The 18,295-nt window shown below is 37.7% G+C and overlaps 1 protein-coding gene across 1 annotated transcript in view; it reads right to left on the bottom strand.

Moving 5' to 3' along the window:
- The window catches only part of LOC134603292 (threonine--tRNA ligase 2, cytoplasmic-like), a 44,892-nt gene that overhangs the window by 13,751 nt on the left and 12,846 nt on the right, over positions 1-18,295 (bottom strand). The window contains exons 2-4 of the mRNA XM_063449128.1: positions 16,128-16,217; positions 2,171-2,361; positions 36-159 (exon numbers count right to left, since the gene is read on the bottom strand). Coding sequence (XP_063305198.1) covers positions 36-159; positions 2,171-2,361; positions 16,128-16,217 — 405 coding nt within the window. The remainder of the gene's footprint in view (positions 1-35; positions 160-2,170; positions 2,362-16,127; positions 16,218-18,295) is intronic.

Here is an 18,295-nt window from a genome sequence, read left to right on the forward strand (position 1 = left end):
GCATTTTAAAGATGCAACAACATAGTTTTACTTACAGCTTGGGCTTCCTCATTGTCAAATGAAAGCAGCTCCACAACCGAGTTTCGTTCTAAGGGCCGGTCTAAGTCCCACAGCTCATTGTTCACTTTAGCTATGACAATATTATCAGCCAAGCCACGACTATAGAGAATGGAAGGATAAAAAAATATGTATTTAAATTGCAAGTGTAAACAGTCTCACGTATTAAAATTAAACACATTTTATGTACTCGTTTACAATATATCAGTATACAGTATACTGAATATTCTTCTTTTATTAGAGAGGACATGCAGGGGGTCTATATAAACAAACAACATGAATAACATGTGTTCTATATATTATCATTGCCCTACTCAATGACACTGACTTTATTTATATTATGACAATGGGAAAAAGAACCTACAACTACGATGTTTGAGATGCTTCTAGGACTAATGCATTTAATAACTCAGCACTCACCCACTTTTGGTATTAAAGCGACCCTGTCATCAAATATTTTCTTGGTACTGTTATATGGTGCTTTAAAAAAAAAATACTCAGCGGTAATAATTCTTGGAGCTTAAAGGGAACCTATAGTTACAAAAATAATATTATTTTTTTCCCCCGGACTATGAGTTCCCTGCCATTGCAGTGACCCCTTTCCATGGCCTTTTCAGTCAGAAAATACCAGTTTAAGATATTTTACTCACCTCGTTCCCAGACACTGTCATGGCAGCTGGCCACTCAGCAGAAAGCATGCTGACATGTGCTGTCTTCTCATCCAGTTCAATGCTTCTCATTGAGCAGCATTGGGGATGAGAAGTTCATGTGCAATAGGCACTCCTCCAATGAAATGCTCTCAATGAGAAGCTCTATATGGGAGACAGCCACTAGAGGTGTGTTTGCTGTGTTTCCATGACGGGAATGTTTTACATTGCAGGACTATGACTATAGGGCCACTGAACAAAGACCACGTTTTGGAGAAATTTTTTTTTATAATCACAATGCATTTTATATAGTTTAAAATTATGACGCAATTCCAAATGACCAGTTCCATGCTTTAGAAACTCAGCTCTCTCAATTCTAATTACAATTAGCTTTACTATAGTTTGGTTAACGAATAAAATTTTATCAAATGATTCACATCAAGAGGATTTTGGTCGCAATGTAGCAGATCAAATACATTCATAAAAACTGAAACACTGATTTACTAATAAACACAATCAAATACTTTAACAGCAAAACTCGTGATTAGGGAACTTTACCTATAAAGTAAATCTGACACTCTTAACACACCACTATAACAAACACCCTGACAATTGTAAAAAGCAAACCGGTGTACCTACCTGGTTAATTACCTAAAATACTGAACTTGGCATTTCACCTAAATATGGTCACAGGTAAAGATGGTCATAGAGAACAGCACACAACACTTGTAATGTGGCTGCTTCGACACAGGAACATCGGCCACAGGATCAGATCAGCAAATGTTCTAGGTCTACTCATGAGATATGGAATTGTGGAATGATGTACACTAAGAATCCCTTACACCTAGTTCAAAACCACACAGTATTCTAAACAACATTAAAGTTAGGAATAGTTTGTCAAATTTAGACTTCCCATTATCTTTAATGTTTACTTTATTGTTATGTTTTACATTGGTGATACAGCTATTACCAGATGTCTTCAGTGACCTAATCTGTTCTAAAGAATAAAATATAAATGTGATGGCAAACAGACAACTTTTCATTTCAAACTACATGGGATGTATTCACTAAAAAGTGCACTGTAGTGAAAACCCAAACTGTAAAATGTAGACTTATCTGTTTTAATATCCTAGTGGAATCTAAAAGTAACTCCAAAGGATTCATTTTCAAAATAGTGAGTTTTATTGAACTGAAAATTAAAAAGCAAAATGTTGTCTTAACTAGAATGTAAGCTTGTTTGAGCTGGGCCAAATTTGTTGAGACGGAAACATTCTGTAATTCAGCAACGCTTCCAGTTTGACTTTGGCCTTAAATGTAAAAATTAGTTTGAATTCTCACTTTAGTAACTAACGCAGTATGGCTATAGCTGAGTTAGAATATTTTTTAATTTTCAAAAATGTTTTATTGCATTTTGCAGTTTGGTTAAGAATTAGTGAATACAAGTAATTGACTCGGTGACATCTTACCTAATCCCAGCAGCCACTTGATATGGAGTGGTTCTCCAGGATTCCCCATCAATAACATTTCCATTAGCTAGGGTGATCTTAATTGCCTGGCTTTGGTTTGCAGCCCGATCCGCAAGCAAAGCATCATGGTTTTTCTTCAAGATATCGTAGAGTTGTAGCCTGTCTGTAATAAATCCTGCAGCACTGCATGCCTGCGGATTAAAAAGACAAGCTCATATGAACGTCAAGACCACATAACTGCTGTAGATGAAAAATACAAAACCTATACTAACTGATCTGCAAATTAGTACCTATACAATAGGAGAAATCAGTAGAATGTTATGAAAGACCATTACTTGTTTCTCCAATGCAAGTTGGCCCTGGAATTAATCTAAACTAAATGTCAGAATGTGCAGTTGTCCACTTCATATATGTTCATAGAGTTGAACTTGAGAGTGATACAGTTTATACTACGTCCTGTCTGTCTCGTAACAGAGGGTATTAGAGTATTAGTTAGATGGGGATGGTAGCAGCAAGGAGCTGTATCTTATCAGAAATGGTACGTTTCCTTTATGAAGAAAATGGTGGTGTTTTTTTTCTCTATGAACAATATATATATATATTTTTTTTAGACACAGCTGGGGTAAATTTATTAAAAGTCTATAGATCATTTGCACATACAGTGTTGTACACAGATATTTTGAGTGAGATTGAGCATCAAAGAAATTACATAGTTACATAGCTCAAAAGAGACTTGCGTCCATCAAGTTCAGCCTTCCTCACATGTTTTTGCTGTTGATCCAAAAGAAGGCAAAAAACCCAGTCTGAAGCACTTCCAAATTTGCAAAAAACTAGAAAAAAAATTCCTTCTTGACCCCAAAATAGCAGTCAGATATCTCCTTGGATCAAGCAGCTATTACCCCACTAAATAGAAATGCTATCCCTGTATGTTATGTTTTTGCAAGTATTTATCCAATTGCTGTTTAAAGTAACATCTGTATGAACTCTGATAAAATCACCTCCTTAGGCAGAGAATTCCATATACTTATTGCTCTTACTGTAAAAAAAACCTTTCTTTCCCTTTGATGAAAGATCCAGATAATGGTCTGTACTGGCCCAGAATAGATTTGTATGATGTTATCATTTCCCCTCTGAGTCGCCGTTTTTCCAAACTAAAGAGATTTAATTTTTTTTAACCTTTCTTTGTAACTTAAATGCTCCAATCCTTTTATCAATTTTGTAGCTCGTCTCTGCACTTTTTCTAGTGCCATAATATCCTTCTTTAGAACAGGTGCCCAAAATTGTACAACATATTCAAGGTGTGGTCTTACCAGCGATTTATAAAGAGGCAAAATTATATTTTCATCTCGAGAATTTATGCCCCTATTTATACATGACAAAACCTTACTGGCCTTAGCAACTGCAGATTGACAAATAATTCGCCTCATACAAATAAAGTGTTTGACATACAAAAATCAGTATTGCCAGTTAGATAAGACAATACATATTCCCTTTATGCATCTGGGGATCATTTAGTCAGAGGAAATACTTCTCTTGGATCAAAAAAGCCCAAGACCGTTAGTAATCCAACTGGTGTCAGGTGAAATATGACCCATAAAACATACATAACTTATAACAGACAAAGGGGGGGGGCAGCCTTGGAGGGAGAGAGGGAGTTATCTCGGCCCCCCAACCATCTATTAGGAAAGAAAAAGGGCCAAGTCTTGATGTGAAATGGGACCATACCAAACAGAGCATGTTGTCTATAAAATTTTAATTTTATAGATTTTAACCCTGAGGTGTAAAGTTACAATATTCAAACCAAACAGACCAGATTTTTATATATTTTTCAGTATTCCTATCATTAAAGAAAATGTTTATTTTTCCATTTTCCCTTGATTTTTCTCAACCATTTACCAAGTCCGGCCTTCCATATTGAGGTGACATCACTAGAAGTGGACAGGAAGTCCTGGACCAGCCCCCGAGCAATATGAGGGGAGGCCCCCCAAGGCGATTTTAAAAGTCTCCATTCTGTGAGTGTAACTGAGCACAGCGCACATTAACTGTACTTTTATTGTATTACGCTATTGTATGGTTGTTTTGTTTTTTGTAGATCTCCAGCTGCATCCTCTGTATTTTGTTTGGATTTATATAGGATAGAGTCTGGAATATCCTGAGAGGAAGCTGTGATATATTTATATAAGATAAGTTGATTTTGTTTGTCACACATCTTATATTGTTGTAGGTGTATTTTTTTTTATAAATGTACGAGCTATGGATCCTTTGCTTCAAATAATTATGATATTTATATAGATATATATAGTTTAAATCAACAACAGCTCGGTAGTGAAGGGGTTAAACATTAAACCTAAGAAGGGAAGAGATTGTGAAAAAAGGCAGTAATGCACATGGAAAAGCATCAGGCAAAGGTACCATATGAGCAAACGGCTTCTATACTTTAATGGATCCCACTGGGTCACTTTTGAAATGTATATTAGGAGAAACCTCTTCTAAAGAGAGTAACTTTATTTTCTTTCACTTTTATTAAAGCTTATTAACTGCATTATGGATACAACACAAAAAAAGTTCACCTTCATCCCAAGTTGGCACCATTCCCTCTTCTGTTTTGGGTTTTAGTCATATTTGTGTAACATAAAAATAAATAAAAATATTTTAGAAAATAATTTTTTATTGAAAATACAGATATATTAATTTGTCATTATACAGATAATATATCTGACAAGATACGCTATAACTCATAAAATCTTAATTTCCAAAAACAGCTTTAAAAAAAAACACTCCAAGCACCATAACTGCTACAGCGCTATGCAGTGGTTATGGTGACAGGAATGCCCTTTGGGCCTTCAATGTAAGTAGTCAAACGTTTTTCTAGCAATCAATTGTTTCAACAAGCTACAGTTTTACAAAGCTGTGTATTGAGATGTAACTACAAAGTTAATTTTCCTTAAAACCTTTCCTTTTTTGAATAGATAAGACAGATCTATACAATTAAGGAAATATCTGGGCGGGGCCTGACCAGCATGGAGGACAGACGTGCCACAGCAGAGCTCCTCCGCATACAGGGAGCTTAAGGGCACATCCAGCCACACGAAGCCTACAAACGATGCTCAATACCGACTTACCAGACCCGCGATGGGGCTGGGAACCGATGTGGCGGTCCATGACCCACACGAAGCCTGTCAATAACACTTCTCGCAGCATGGAGCCTGGCGCGCACCGGTCGGGGCAGGCGGCCGATCTCCTGGTCCGGGACCGCGTGGTGAAGATGCCCAATGAGCAGGGGCCCCGTCACTCCCCCCCCTGGGCCGTCGGGGTTAATGGCGGTCCACTACGGAGAGGCAATCAGGGAACGGGGAGAGTGCAAGGTGAAGCCATCATGGCGACTGCCACGCGCCTCCCCGGCCCCATGAACACAGACCATGGAACCTTGCAAAAGCTGGAAGCACTACTAGACGATTTTTGGCGCAAGATAGAGGGCAGAAAGCAGCCACTCACCTCCCTCCAGCCACAAAGCCACCTGACAAAGAGGCTGCCTCCAGCTCAGAAGAGCGCTCCAAAGGCCTCAGATGCAGAACAGGCCACAACATGGCGGCGGACCACGCTGCATAAGAAGAGGAAACATCGCAAGAGACACCAAAGGGGACACACCGCACAGAGAAAAAGCAAGACCCGAAGTGCATACTTACCCCACCTCGCGACACATAAGACCAGAAGCCTACAGTATCCCACTCCATTCCAGCTCACACTCGTGAACGACCGGAGGGACAACAACAAGGGGGCAGCGGCAGTCTCACACCAAGAAGGTGACCAGCTTTGGCCCAACCACGACCCTCACACTAGGCTCCTGCACCAAGCCTCCAGAGTCGGAGTGGGATGAGCAATATGGACTACCATAAGGACTAAGCATGCAGAAAAGCAGGTTCAGTCTATAAAGCCCGCAGTTAATCCCCATTGAGCCACTTAAAGCTAGACACCCTTATTAGGGCCCCAGCACTTTTAGATGTTAAACAGACAGCGCTCACAAACCCCACTGGGCCTTTAAACCCCATCTCACTCCCACAATAGCCCTGTAAGTCTATATGCACAAGCCTATTAACCCCTTAAGGACACAGGCCATGTGTGACATGTCATGATTCCCTTTTATTACAGAAATTTGGTCCTTAAGGGGTTAAAGCCCAAGGAACCTAATACGGAGGAGCTTTTCCTCACCTAAAAGCCCCCCATATCTTGTAACTCAACTAGGATATACCTAGAATATTGCAGCCTGTTTAAAAATATCCTAAGACAAATGCATGATTCTTATATGCCATTTACTGCTTTTAACATGTCTAGTGTTTCCTGCCCATGCTGAGGTGACATATAGATAGCATATCTGTATATTTTTCATCTACTGAAAACTACACTGTTAATCGTTGTTAAATAATATATAATAATATAAATATATAATATATATATAAATATAAAAATGTACCTGACTAACAATGCCACAAAATGTAATGCAAATGTTTGATGTCGCTATTGTGGCGCACCAAGGATACTTGTTTATCTTGTGTACAACAAAATAAAGAATTTAAAAAAACGAAACAAAAAAAAAACAATTAAGGAAATATCCATATATACTGTAACCGCTTGGCTGATTGCATTAAGGTTGTGTTTAGTGAAAAAAATGACTCTTTAACCCCTTAAGGACACATGACATGTGTGACATGTCATGACTCCCTTTTATTCCAGAAGTTTGGTACTTAAGGGGTTAATATTAGAATACAGTGGAACCTCGGTTTACAAACGCCTCGGTTAACATAATTTTCGGTTTACAAATTAAAGTCCATTTAAAATAATGCCTCAGTTTACAAATTTTATTTGCAATACAAAGCAAGTTTCCCCAGGTCTGTGGTTAGCACGTGGCGTCGAGTGTGGAGGTGTTTTGCATCGAGTTTTGGAGCCATTCTGGAATTTTTTTGCAGCGGTTTTGGGACTTTTTTGGTGCATTTCTCAAGCAGTGGAAAGGTAGGGAGCTGAGCTTCATCATTTGCATGCCTTTTACTGCGTGTTCTGCATTGTAGGTTGGTTTCCATGCCAGCTCATTTTGACTTTTTTTCTGACCTCCAGAATGGATAAATTGGTTTTCAATGCATTCCTACGGGAAACAGCGTTTTGGTTTACAAGTTTTTCGCAATACAAAACGTCCCGGAGAACATTAAAATTCATAAATCGAGGTACCACTGTACAACACATTTTACATTGTTCTGAATGTTTCTTGTCTTCTATTGGCTATCACATTTACAATCAGGTGTTTAGTGAAGGTACCTGCTCACATGGTCAGTATTGTATTCTCCCCAGAGTGTTTATGTAATGGTATTTTGGGAGCTCTTGAAACCTTGTAATTCCCATTATGGATTGTGGTTGCCTTTCTCCTCTCGACATACCTTTTTTATTATAGGTAACCAAAACACACAAAGGGCTACAGGACCTAAACAGTAACCACAGCCAATGTAAATACACACTACTCAACTCTCCATAATATACACATATAAAAAACAGAATTAAAAAGGTATAGGCATATTTCAATGTTTTCTAGGTGCAGATGTAATAAAGGGTGTAGCAGATAACTAGCAGTAGAATAATTATAACATTTACATTTTTAAATATTCAGTAAAAGACCATAAATTCCCTTAGAATTAGTGTCTAGATACAAATTCTAATCCATATTCAGTTCTGTTCATTGCCGAATGTCATGTGGGAACAAAAGTGCGAAAATTATTTGACCAAATTCTTTTTTACTGAGAGGAAGGGCTCAATAAATTGTAATTGTAGATAGAGACTCTCACAAAATATGCTGCAATTGAATTTGTATTTTTTTTTTTTTAATCCTTTATTTCTCAAAAATAAAAAAACAACAAAAAAAAACAACAACTTAAATAATGACTATATGGAGAATTCCATTGACATTCTGTACAATCACAATGCTGCTTAAAAACTACTTTTCTATTACCGTCATACAAATTAGCTCTGATAGTCTTATTATTCAACTTATTAGCAAATATCGGTAAGTTATTATTTTCAAATGAATTATTATGATGCTGTGATGATATAATGATAATTAATGGGGAATGTTTTAGTGTGGCTCTCCTTGCCTATCCATTGAAGTTGAGCGATCATCTTCACAAAAGGAGTGATGATCAGATAATTATGCAGTAATCAGTTCTGGCTGTGGAAAGGTATTCTCAGTCCCTATGAATGATGTAAGAGGACAAACCTTTCCAGTACTAATAGAGTACAGCACAATACCTCCATACCAACACAGGAACAAGCCACACTGCTCTTTGTGCCATTAAAAAGGGCATGGGTCCCTAAAACTCAAAGTGTGAAGCTTACCAATAGGAATCCTATGTAATTCAGCTAAATATTTCAACATGTGCAGAACTTTTTGGGAGTTTTAGGTCTATAAGACACTCCCCTGAAATTAATCTCTAAATATACTGATGACACGCAAGTATGTACATGGTATAAAAGGATTGCCTGCTGTAACAAACAGAAGGATATTCACCAACGTGAGAATTCAAAGTAAATTTCAAATGAATTTATTGATTTATTTAAAAGACAGTACATTGACAGTATGATCTGAAGTAGTGGAGTACAATGCCGGCTTCAACCAAAGTTTACAACTATATTTGAAGAAGAGAGAAAAAACAAAAAACACACTGCGAGGAGCTAAAATAGGTCATCCTGAGACCTGGCTCTATTGGGAACTGAATCTTAAATTTAAGTTCAAATTAGCAAAACAAAAAGGTTCTCTAATTCGCTATGCATTCAGTTAAGTGAATCTGGCCTTACATTTGAAATTCACTTTGAATTCTCACTGTAGTAAATAACTACAGTTCGTTATTTACTAAAGTGTGAATTTTTAAGACAGAAATTCTACAGGAATTCTGGATAGAGTATACTTCAAATTCTGTCAAAATATCGGAAACAAAAAGAAAGACAATAAAGAATATTTTCTATTATTGTGGATTCATTTCGAAATCAAATTGAAATCCTCACCATGCACGCTTGAGTGAATAACACGGAGATCTTGTTTTAAAAACAGTCATATTTTTCAATATATATTACATATCTTATTTTCCTACCAAGGTACAATATCAAATAATTATTATTATTGGGCAACAGCAGGATCACATCACCCTTCCCATTTGCATCGAGGTAAATCCGTTACTGACATAATCAGTTTGTCCCGATGAACCTTTGATGCCTCTGGGGGTCATGTATGGGTTCTTAGTAGAATACATGTTGTCTCAATGAGCCAGTTTGTTGGCTAATGGAATGTCTGGCTACACGTGTAAAGTTATGGAGAGGCTCGTGGATCCCAAAGGAGAGGAATCCACATGGGAGGAAAAAATAAAACAAAACAGAAAAGAATAATCTCATCTCAGCATCTTCGTATTAAATGTTCTGGATTTCTGTCCATGTAACATAAGAAAACATAAAATATTCTATTTGAGTATTCTTTTGATAAACACCTCTCGAAGGATGGCAGTACAAACTCTATCGACATTAACAAGGTAACTAGTAGAACTCTAGCTCACATGTTCATTTTAACATACGGAGAGCTGGGGGGGAAAAAGAGAGAGAGAAATATAAGTTAATCAACAATTAATAAAAATAATAAAACAAAAACTTAACTGAAACTTCATTGTCTTAACTTGGTGTTAATTTTAGTGTTTTCACTTACATTTTGGATGTGGTCCAGTTAGATCTTCTGTGGAAGAATCTGACAGAGGCATGCTTTTCTTCAGTAACAGTAAATAGTTATCTGGTGACTACAGAGAAAAATTCAAAACACCATTTGCCTTAATACGACCAATAATTATGTTTAGCATATTTACATTAAGATAGTAGTGTAAAAAAACAAAACAAAAAAAACAATAATAACCCCTTTCATTTGTTTGGTTATTGTCTGTAAATATGACTATTTGGTAAAATGTATCAACTGGTATTTCACAGTTTCTACAAATTTATTGAGGGGAAAAAAAAACATGCATCTGATGTTTTACATATTAAATAATCAAATAAAAAGTTGCTGCTTAAATAAAATAAATAAAGCATGCCAACATACTGAGATTAAATACCAGTTAATAAATCTATTATTTTTAGTATTAAAATAAAAAGCGGTTTAATACGCTCTTTCCTATGTGCTTAATTTAAAGTGGAAGTACATTAGAATTGTGTTTGTGACTTCAATTGGTGACCAGTGATCTTGTTGCAGCATACAATTGCAAACAAGTTTTTTTTCCACATTTATAGTGCTTGCAACAATAAGATAATGTAGAAAAAGGAAGAACAAACAAAAGAAAGAAAAAAAAAAAAGAAAGAAAAAAAAAAGATTAATATAACAATAATAATAATAGTAACACACGAGACCCAAAAATTTTGAGGAGCCGCCTGTTCAGTAAAACAATCATTAGGGCTTGTTTTTTTCATTATTTATAATGTTGTGGTTAATATTGTGTTTTTTTTTTTTTTTTTTTGTATAAATCTTTTTCTCTCTCTCCCTCTTATGCGAAGGCATTTTTGCCATGTTGAGAAAGTGTATGGGGTTTTTCTATATCGTTTTCTGCCTTTTCATGCCTGTGACTTTCTGAGAAGATAGATATAATTAGGAGATCCAAATACTGTAATTCCCTTCACTTTTCATCTTTTACAGATATATTTAATTAATACTGTTAGGTTTTATTTCTGATTACTTTTTTTCCTTTTGTTTGTTCTTAAAATGTATCATTTTAGACATGATTAACTTATATCGGTAGTATAATTTAAAACCAACAAATAAATCTGTAAAAGTTGAAAAACAAAAAACAAAACATAAAAATGTAATATTGTAGAGAGTGGTTATACTTGGCATACTCTCTAAACTAAGGCTTGTGAACCGAAGTATCTCCAGCTATGCGTCTTTGAATTTGCATAGAGCACAAACAGGGAAAGTCCGGTACTATGTACTTACTGGATCTCTGAAGAGAACTTTCCATGTGGTGCCTGGTGATTTATAATGTACATCTTCCTTCTGTTCTAGCCATCTGGGCAACTTGCAGTCGCTTACATTTGCCAGTTGGTCCTGAGTTGCTGGCTCTCGGTGCTCTTCCAACCGTAACAGAATCATGACTCCTGCAGGTTCTTTCAGTACCTCCTGAGGAAAGGTTTTATAGCACGATTATTACATTAAGGCACAAAAAAACAAAACATTAACGAACACATGAATATGATGATTACACAGGTAGAGTATACTCACATCAAGTGGAAAGATGATCTTCCATGGTCGACAAGAAGCGTCCCAATATTCTCTTCTGTAGAGGAGTTGTAGGAAGTCTGGTAGTCTGCCATGGCAGTTTGAGACATGTGCCCCCATTGGATGAGCATGTTCCTCTGTTCCAATTCCAATTCCATTTTGCAGCGTTCCCTGCGTCGGTTATGATGCAAAAGAGCAAAAACGGTAGTAGTGTCTCCTCATGTGGTTGAGGTTACACCCATGAGAGTCAGATCTTGGCAGAGTTATGTCTCATGGGGCATTTAATGGAACTCCCATTGAACGATAAATCAACAAACAAAAAAAGTAAAAACTTTATTTGCTTTTTAAGACTTAAATATCTTCAAGAAAGACGAGCAACCACAGTGCATATCTCTGTACCTTGATATGATATGTATGTCTAGAGTGTCGTGGCTCTTCCCCTCCTTGACCACAATGAAAATTCAGAATCAATACTTAAAACATAAACTAAAAAAAAGTCAGACTATAAATTAATGTATTGGATTGCTACTAATCTCCATGCAGTAAACATGTTTTTTTTATGTTGAATGGAAACGTATGGATTACTAATGTCCATTTCTTCCAATGGAGGGTGATGGGTGCTGGTAAGCTCATTGCTCTCAACCAATTGAAATCCAGTTTGGATGATACAGGTATTAGTATCAGATTACTTTTTACGTGCCATGGCTCAGTTTGGAAATCTTGAGCCCTGCCTAATTGGACTGACAATATACCAGGGAAGAGCACCAGGACATGTTAGGTAACTAGTCACTACTATGTGGGCAATATATGCCAGGTACATTTGTTTGTAGAAGAACCAGGTTATATATACAATGTATATTTGTTTATAGAGAGAGTTGCATATACAGTTGCAAGAAAAAGTATGTGAACCCTTTGGAATGACATGGATTTCTGCACAAATTGGTCATAAAATGTGATCTGATCATCATCTAAGTCACAACAGTAGACAATCACAGTCTGATTAAACTAATAAACACACAAAGAATGAAATGTTGCCACGTTTTTATTGAACACACCATGTAAACATTCACAGTGCAGGTGGAAAAAGTATGTGAACCCCTAGACTAATGACATCTCCAAGAGCTAATTGGAGTGAGATGTCAGCCCACTGGAGTCCAATCAATGAGATGAGATTGGAGGTGTTGGTTACAGCTGCCCTGCCCTATAAAAAACACACACCAGTTCTGGGTTTGATTTTCACAAGAAGCATTGCCTGATGTGAATGATGCCTCGCACAAAAGAGCTCTCAGAAGACCTACGATTAAGAATTGTTGACTTGCATAAAGCTGGAAAGGGTTATAAAAGTATCTCCAAAAGCCTTGCTGTTCATTAGTCCACAGTAAGACAAATTGTCTATAAATGGAGAAAGTTCAGCACTGCTGCTACTCTCCCTAGGAGTGGCCGTCCTGTAAAGATGACTGCAAGAGCACAGCGCAGACTGCTCAATGAGGTGAAGAAGAATCCTAGAGTGTCAGCTAAAGACTTACAAAAGTCACTGGTAAATGCTAACATCCCTGTTAATCTACAATACGTAAAACACTAAACAAGAATGGATTTCATGGGAGGATACCACAGAGGAAGCCACTGCTGTCCAAACAAAACATTGCTGCACGTTTACAGTTTGCACAAGAGAACCTGGATGTTCCACAGCAGTACTGGCAAAATATTCTGTGGACAGATGAAACCAAAGTTGAGTTGTTTGGAAGAAACACACAACACTATGTGTGGCGAAAAAGAGGCACAGCACACCAACATCAAAACCTAATCCCAACTGTGAAGTATGGTGGTGGGGGCATCATGGTTTGGGGCTGCTTTGCTGCGTCAGGGCCTGGACGGATTGCTATCATTGAAGGAAAAATGAATTCCCAAGTTTATCAAGACATTTTGCAGGAGAACTTAAGGCCATCTGTCTACCAGCTGAAGCTCAACAGAAGATGGGTGTTGCAACAGGACAATGACCCAAAGCATATCAACAACAGAATGGCTTAAACAGAAGAGAATACGCCTTCTGAAGTGGCCCAGTCAGAGTTCTGACCTCAACCCGATTGAGAAGCTGTGGCATGACCTCAAGAAAGCGATTCACACCAGACATCCCAAGAATATTGCTGAACTGAAACAGTTCTGTAAAGAGGAATGGTCAAGAATTACTCCTGACCATTGTGCACGTCTGATCTGCAACTACAGGAAACGTTTGGTTGAAGTTATTGCTGCCAAAGGAGGTTCAACCAGTTATTAAATCCAAGTGTTCACATACTTTTTCCACCTGCACTGTGAATGTTTACATGGTGTGTTCAATAAAAACATGGCAACATTTCATTCTTTGTGTGTTATTAGTTTAAGCAGACTGTGATTGTCTATTGTTGTGACTTAGATGATGATCAGATCACATTTTATGACCAATTTGTGCAGAAATCCATATCATTCCAAAGGGTTCACATACTTTTTCTTGCAACTGTACATACAAGATATGTATACCTACAGAGGCAGTAAGGGACATTTTATATATACAGTATCTCACAAAAGTGAGTACACCCCTCACATTTTTGTAAATATTTTATTATATCTTTTCATGTGACAACACTGAAGAAATGACACTGCTGCAATGTAAAGTAGTAAGTGTGCAGCCTGTATAACAGTGTAAATTTGCTGTCCCCCCAAAATAACTCAACACACAGTCATTAATGTCTAAACCGTTGGCAACAAAAGTGAGTACACCCCTAAGTGGAAATGGCCCAAAGTGTGACAGTGCCGCTTTAAGTGTACTGATATGGAAGAAGCAGGGTGAGATTACAGAGACAGGACTAGTAGGAACCGAGAGGGACAGAAGGTGGTGGGGCTAACAAAGGACCCTGGGGTCATAGAAGGGTAAGGAGAACTAATATAGAGGGTGGAGAGAACTCAAAGTTGTGACCCATAAAAAAATTTTATGTTTTAATATTGAAGGGTTGGAAGGATAACGAGATCTATGTGCACTAACCATATATTAATAATAAATGGTCTACTCGATCAGATGCAACATCAGTTCTCTCCAATCTTTCTCCTATATATAGGCCAGAGATTACAAAGAGGAATAGGAGAACTTGTCCTCTCTCTCTCTCTCTTTTTAAAACTTATTTTATATTCCTTGAAAAATAGGAGGAGTATAATTACAGCAATAATGTCGCGTGAGATTTTGCTTGCACAACAATGGTGATCGTTTCTGCAAATGCTTTCTGTTAAATTCCAAAAAGATCTACGATATATAAATTATTACAGTGTATGCCTGGTTTTCCTGACACAGAGCTGTGTACACAGGCACCATATCTTTGGAAGAAATTTTCAAAACAATACACAGTATATGGCATTTTTACGAGGTCCTACCCAGAATAATGTAGGGCAATGACATGAGTGCTTCTGTTTACTGGGATGAGGGATTGAAAAACTGTCCCTTTCACATTAGAATTCTGCTTCAAAATGATATGACCCATTTTTTACTTCAACCTCTTAATGACCAGGAGGTAGACAAATACATGTTTAACCCACATTTGGAAGAACAATGTTACTGATAATTTCTGGTAAAGAGTTAGACTAAGCACCTTAACCACTTAAGTGATTGGAAGTGGTTATGGTAGTTGGAGTCTGTATAAGCAAAAGTCAAAGCACACTGCGGCCAGGGGCGCAACTCCAGCTGCAGCAGGCTGGCTAATGTGGACTCTAGCATATTGAGTGTCTGCCGTCAGCACATATGGCATCATAGCATATGGCAACAGATGACCAATAGCGGCACGCCTCCATTGTGCAACCCAAGTCCTCTCCTCAGCTCATTCTCCAGTGAGGGGGAGTGACATCAGCACATGTGTATCGAGCATGAACGAGTACCTGGATTCACTGTAGGATTGCAGGTAAGTTTCTGCAAGGGTTACTTTATCCAAAAACTGAAGTAAACCTTTAAGGGTTAATGACCCTCTAACTGGCAGTTTGAAAGAGTTACACTAGAAGCTAAAACATGTACCAAAATGTTTTCAATAATTATTAATAAACCTTAAATATATATTATACACACAATGAGTGTGTGTGATGTATTTGAACGCCAATTAAAATGAATATATGATTTTCTGATTAGGATTCAAATACACCTGCGGATTTAACGTGCAGGCACAATATGTATACACAGATTTAACTGCTGTTAAATTCTCCACCGATGTTCAATTGAGGCTATGCAAACCTAGTTTCAGTTTTACTTGAATTGTGAGAAGAGGTATTAGATTCTCATGCACCAATTTTGGGAGTAACTTCTCACCAATATATAAATATTAACCCCCCCCCCCCCCCCAAAAAAAAAAAAAACAACCCAATGTAGTTTCTGTACATTTATCTACTGCAGCAAACATTTATATATTTAATAAACCATTGTAACTAGAAGCTCGTAACCCATGCAGTTCATTACGGTGGTTATTGTGCAAGAAAGCGCAAAATATAGTCTGGAATTTGTCAAACTGTTTTCAAACAAAAGGACCAGAGACACTAGGATCCATGCAAGAAAGGTTTGTTATAACAGTGCTTGGCATGTCCTTTGAAGTATTCTGCAGTGCCTTGATTTTTTGAGAAGTATGTCAAATTTTGTTCTAACCATTAAAATTGTTTTTATAAAACATATACCTCTGGCTTTTGTCCATTAACTTCGATTCCTTGTTTCTTCTCCTTTTTCCTCTTATTCTGTTGAGCAGTTGTCTTTTCCACCGTAGACTTCTGTAAACACATTCATATTACAAGGAGTTGGAGTGAAAATGTTCTCCACTTAATATATTTATTTATTTTTTATTGTAGAGATAATCTGCAGAATTTTCCTAAATATCAACCTAAAATTAGCCTTATTTCTACCTATGACATACGAACACAGTTTAAAGTGTAACTGTCACATTTGAGTTTTCATGATTTATAATTTACACTGCATGTGTCAAACTCAACTTTAACTCTCAGAATGCTGTACGTGAATGCACTGCAATAAAGGATGCCAAAGTGCATACGCTCGTACAGCTCGTTCTTTGCACATTAATTAGCATGCCTGGAGCTACGAGATAATATTGCCATAAACAGGAAACTGCTGGTAAGGTGTGTGGATTTTACTTACCTATACTGAACTACTCAGGCCAAGTAAATGCTCTCAAGAGTGTATAAAAGAAATGGTCACTGCCAAAAAGTGGCATTTTTTACTTTTTATAATTTTATATATTGTTATGATTTAAAATAAGTGATTTCTTACATTATAATTTACCTGTGTATTATTTTGTATTGAACACATAAGTAAATACTTATTTTCAAGCAAGCGGCACGGTTATTTTTCCTTATGCCTCTTGTATCTTAAAGTGACAGCAGAGTTTGTCCCTTTTTTCCATTTTACAAATACTGCAGATGTTAATAGAAATTTGACCTTTTATAAATTAACCTTGTTACACCCCCCTCCAGCTGTAAAATAGACAACAGGTTCTGTTACTTCCTGGTTTTATTTGCTCAGTGGAGCTAAACCCAAAAGGCAGCAATTGCTCAGAGCACCTGCCTTGCAAAGACTTCTCATTGAGCTGCATTGGGAAGTCTGTGATAGGATAGCCACAGAAAGTCTGGGTGGGGTTAGAAGTGGATGAAAAGACTATTGACAAGAGATCTGCAGCTATTTTTAGATATACCCCAATGAAAAAATACATGCTTAATTAGGGCTCGACAAATCCCAGGCACCAGGTCGCCATGGCGACTAGAAATTGACTAGAAATGGCGCCTGGGATTTGCAGCCCTAATTACAATGGAGCCGGACGGTATCCCCGGGCTGTATGGAGACGGCCGGCTCAGGGAGCATGGGGCCGGCTGCGCTGGGCTGCTCAGGGAGCATGGAGGCAGCAAGCTGGAGCAGTGAGGGAGCAGTAATCTTCCTGCAGCTCCTCTCTGCTCCCTTGCGCTGTATAGTGATATGACATCATTCCGGCCCCCGACATCACTACAACATAGAAGAGCAGCCCCACTGGACCCCAGGGACAGATCCACTCAGCTCTCCAAAAGGTAGGGAGGCTGGGTGGATTAACATGAAAAATGTCAATTTGTGTCTCTGTCCATGAGTGTGTGTGTCTCTCAGTGTGTCAGAATGTTTATGTGTGTGCCTCTGTGTGTGCCTGTTTAGGTACCTGACCTCCTCCAATCACATGAGAGTGGTGTTTTAACTCACCTTCTTTTCCACGCCGTGACGGTTTCTCCGCAGCTTGTCCTGCCTTCATGGCTGAGATCATCAATCTTTATGATCTCAGCTAAACCAATGCTTTCCCACAGGAACACATTGGTAGAATATTGCGTATGTTCTCTATGGGTAACATTCAGCACCTCCATACAGAGATTGGAGATGCTGAACAAAGGTACTGCACATTGTGCAGCACTGACACAGGACTCTCTAGTGGCCGTCTGAGTGACTGTCACTAGATATGTTACTAGGCAGCAATGTAAACACGGCCTTTTCTCTGAAAATGTAGTGTTTACATTAAAATGGCTATAGGAACATGCAATAGGCACCAGAACAACTACATTAAGCTGTAGTGGTTCTGGTGACTATTGTGTCCCTTTAAGAATTGTATATTTCTCATTGTAAATTAAACCTTGCTAGTTTATAAAAAAAAAATGGCTCCTAACTTTTTTAACTGGCTGCTAGATTCCAAACAAATTTGTCAAGCCCTGCAATTAATGCATGTTTTTATTATGGGTATATCTACTAAACAGTGATTTGTATTTATCTGATATTTTTTGTTTGTCTTTGGGCAGTGGAGTATCCCTCTAATGATTATTTTCTC

Source organism: Pelobates fuscus, chromosome 3 (assembly GCF_036172605.1).
Source record: "Pelobates fuscus isolate aPelFus1 chromosome 3, aPelFus1.pri, whole genome shotgun sequence".
NCBI classification, from domain to species: Eukaryota; Metazoa; Chordata; class Amphibia; order Anura; family Pelobatidae; genus Pelobates; species Pelobates fuscus.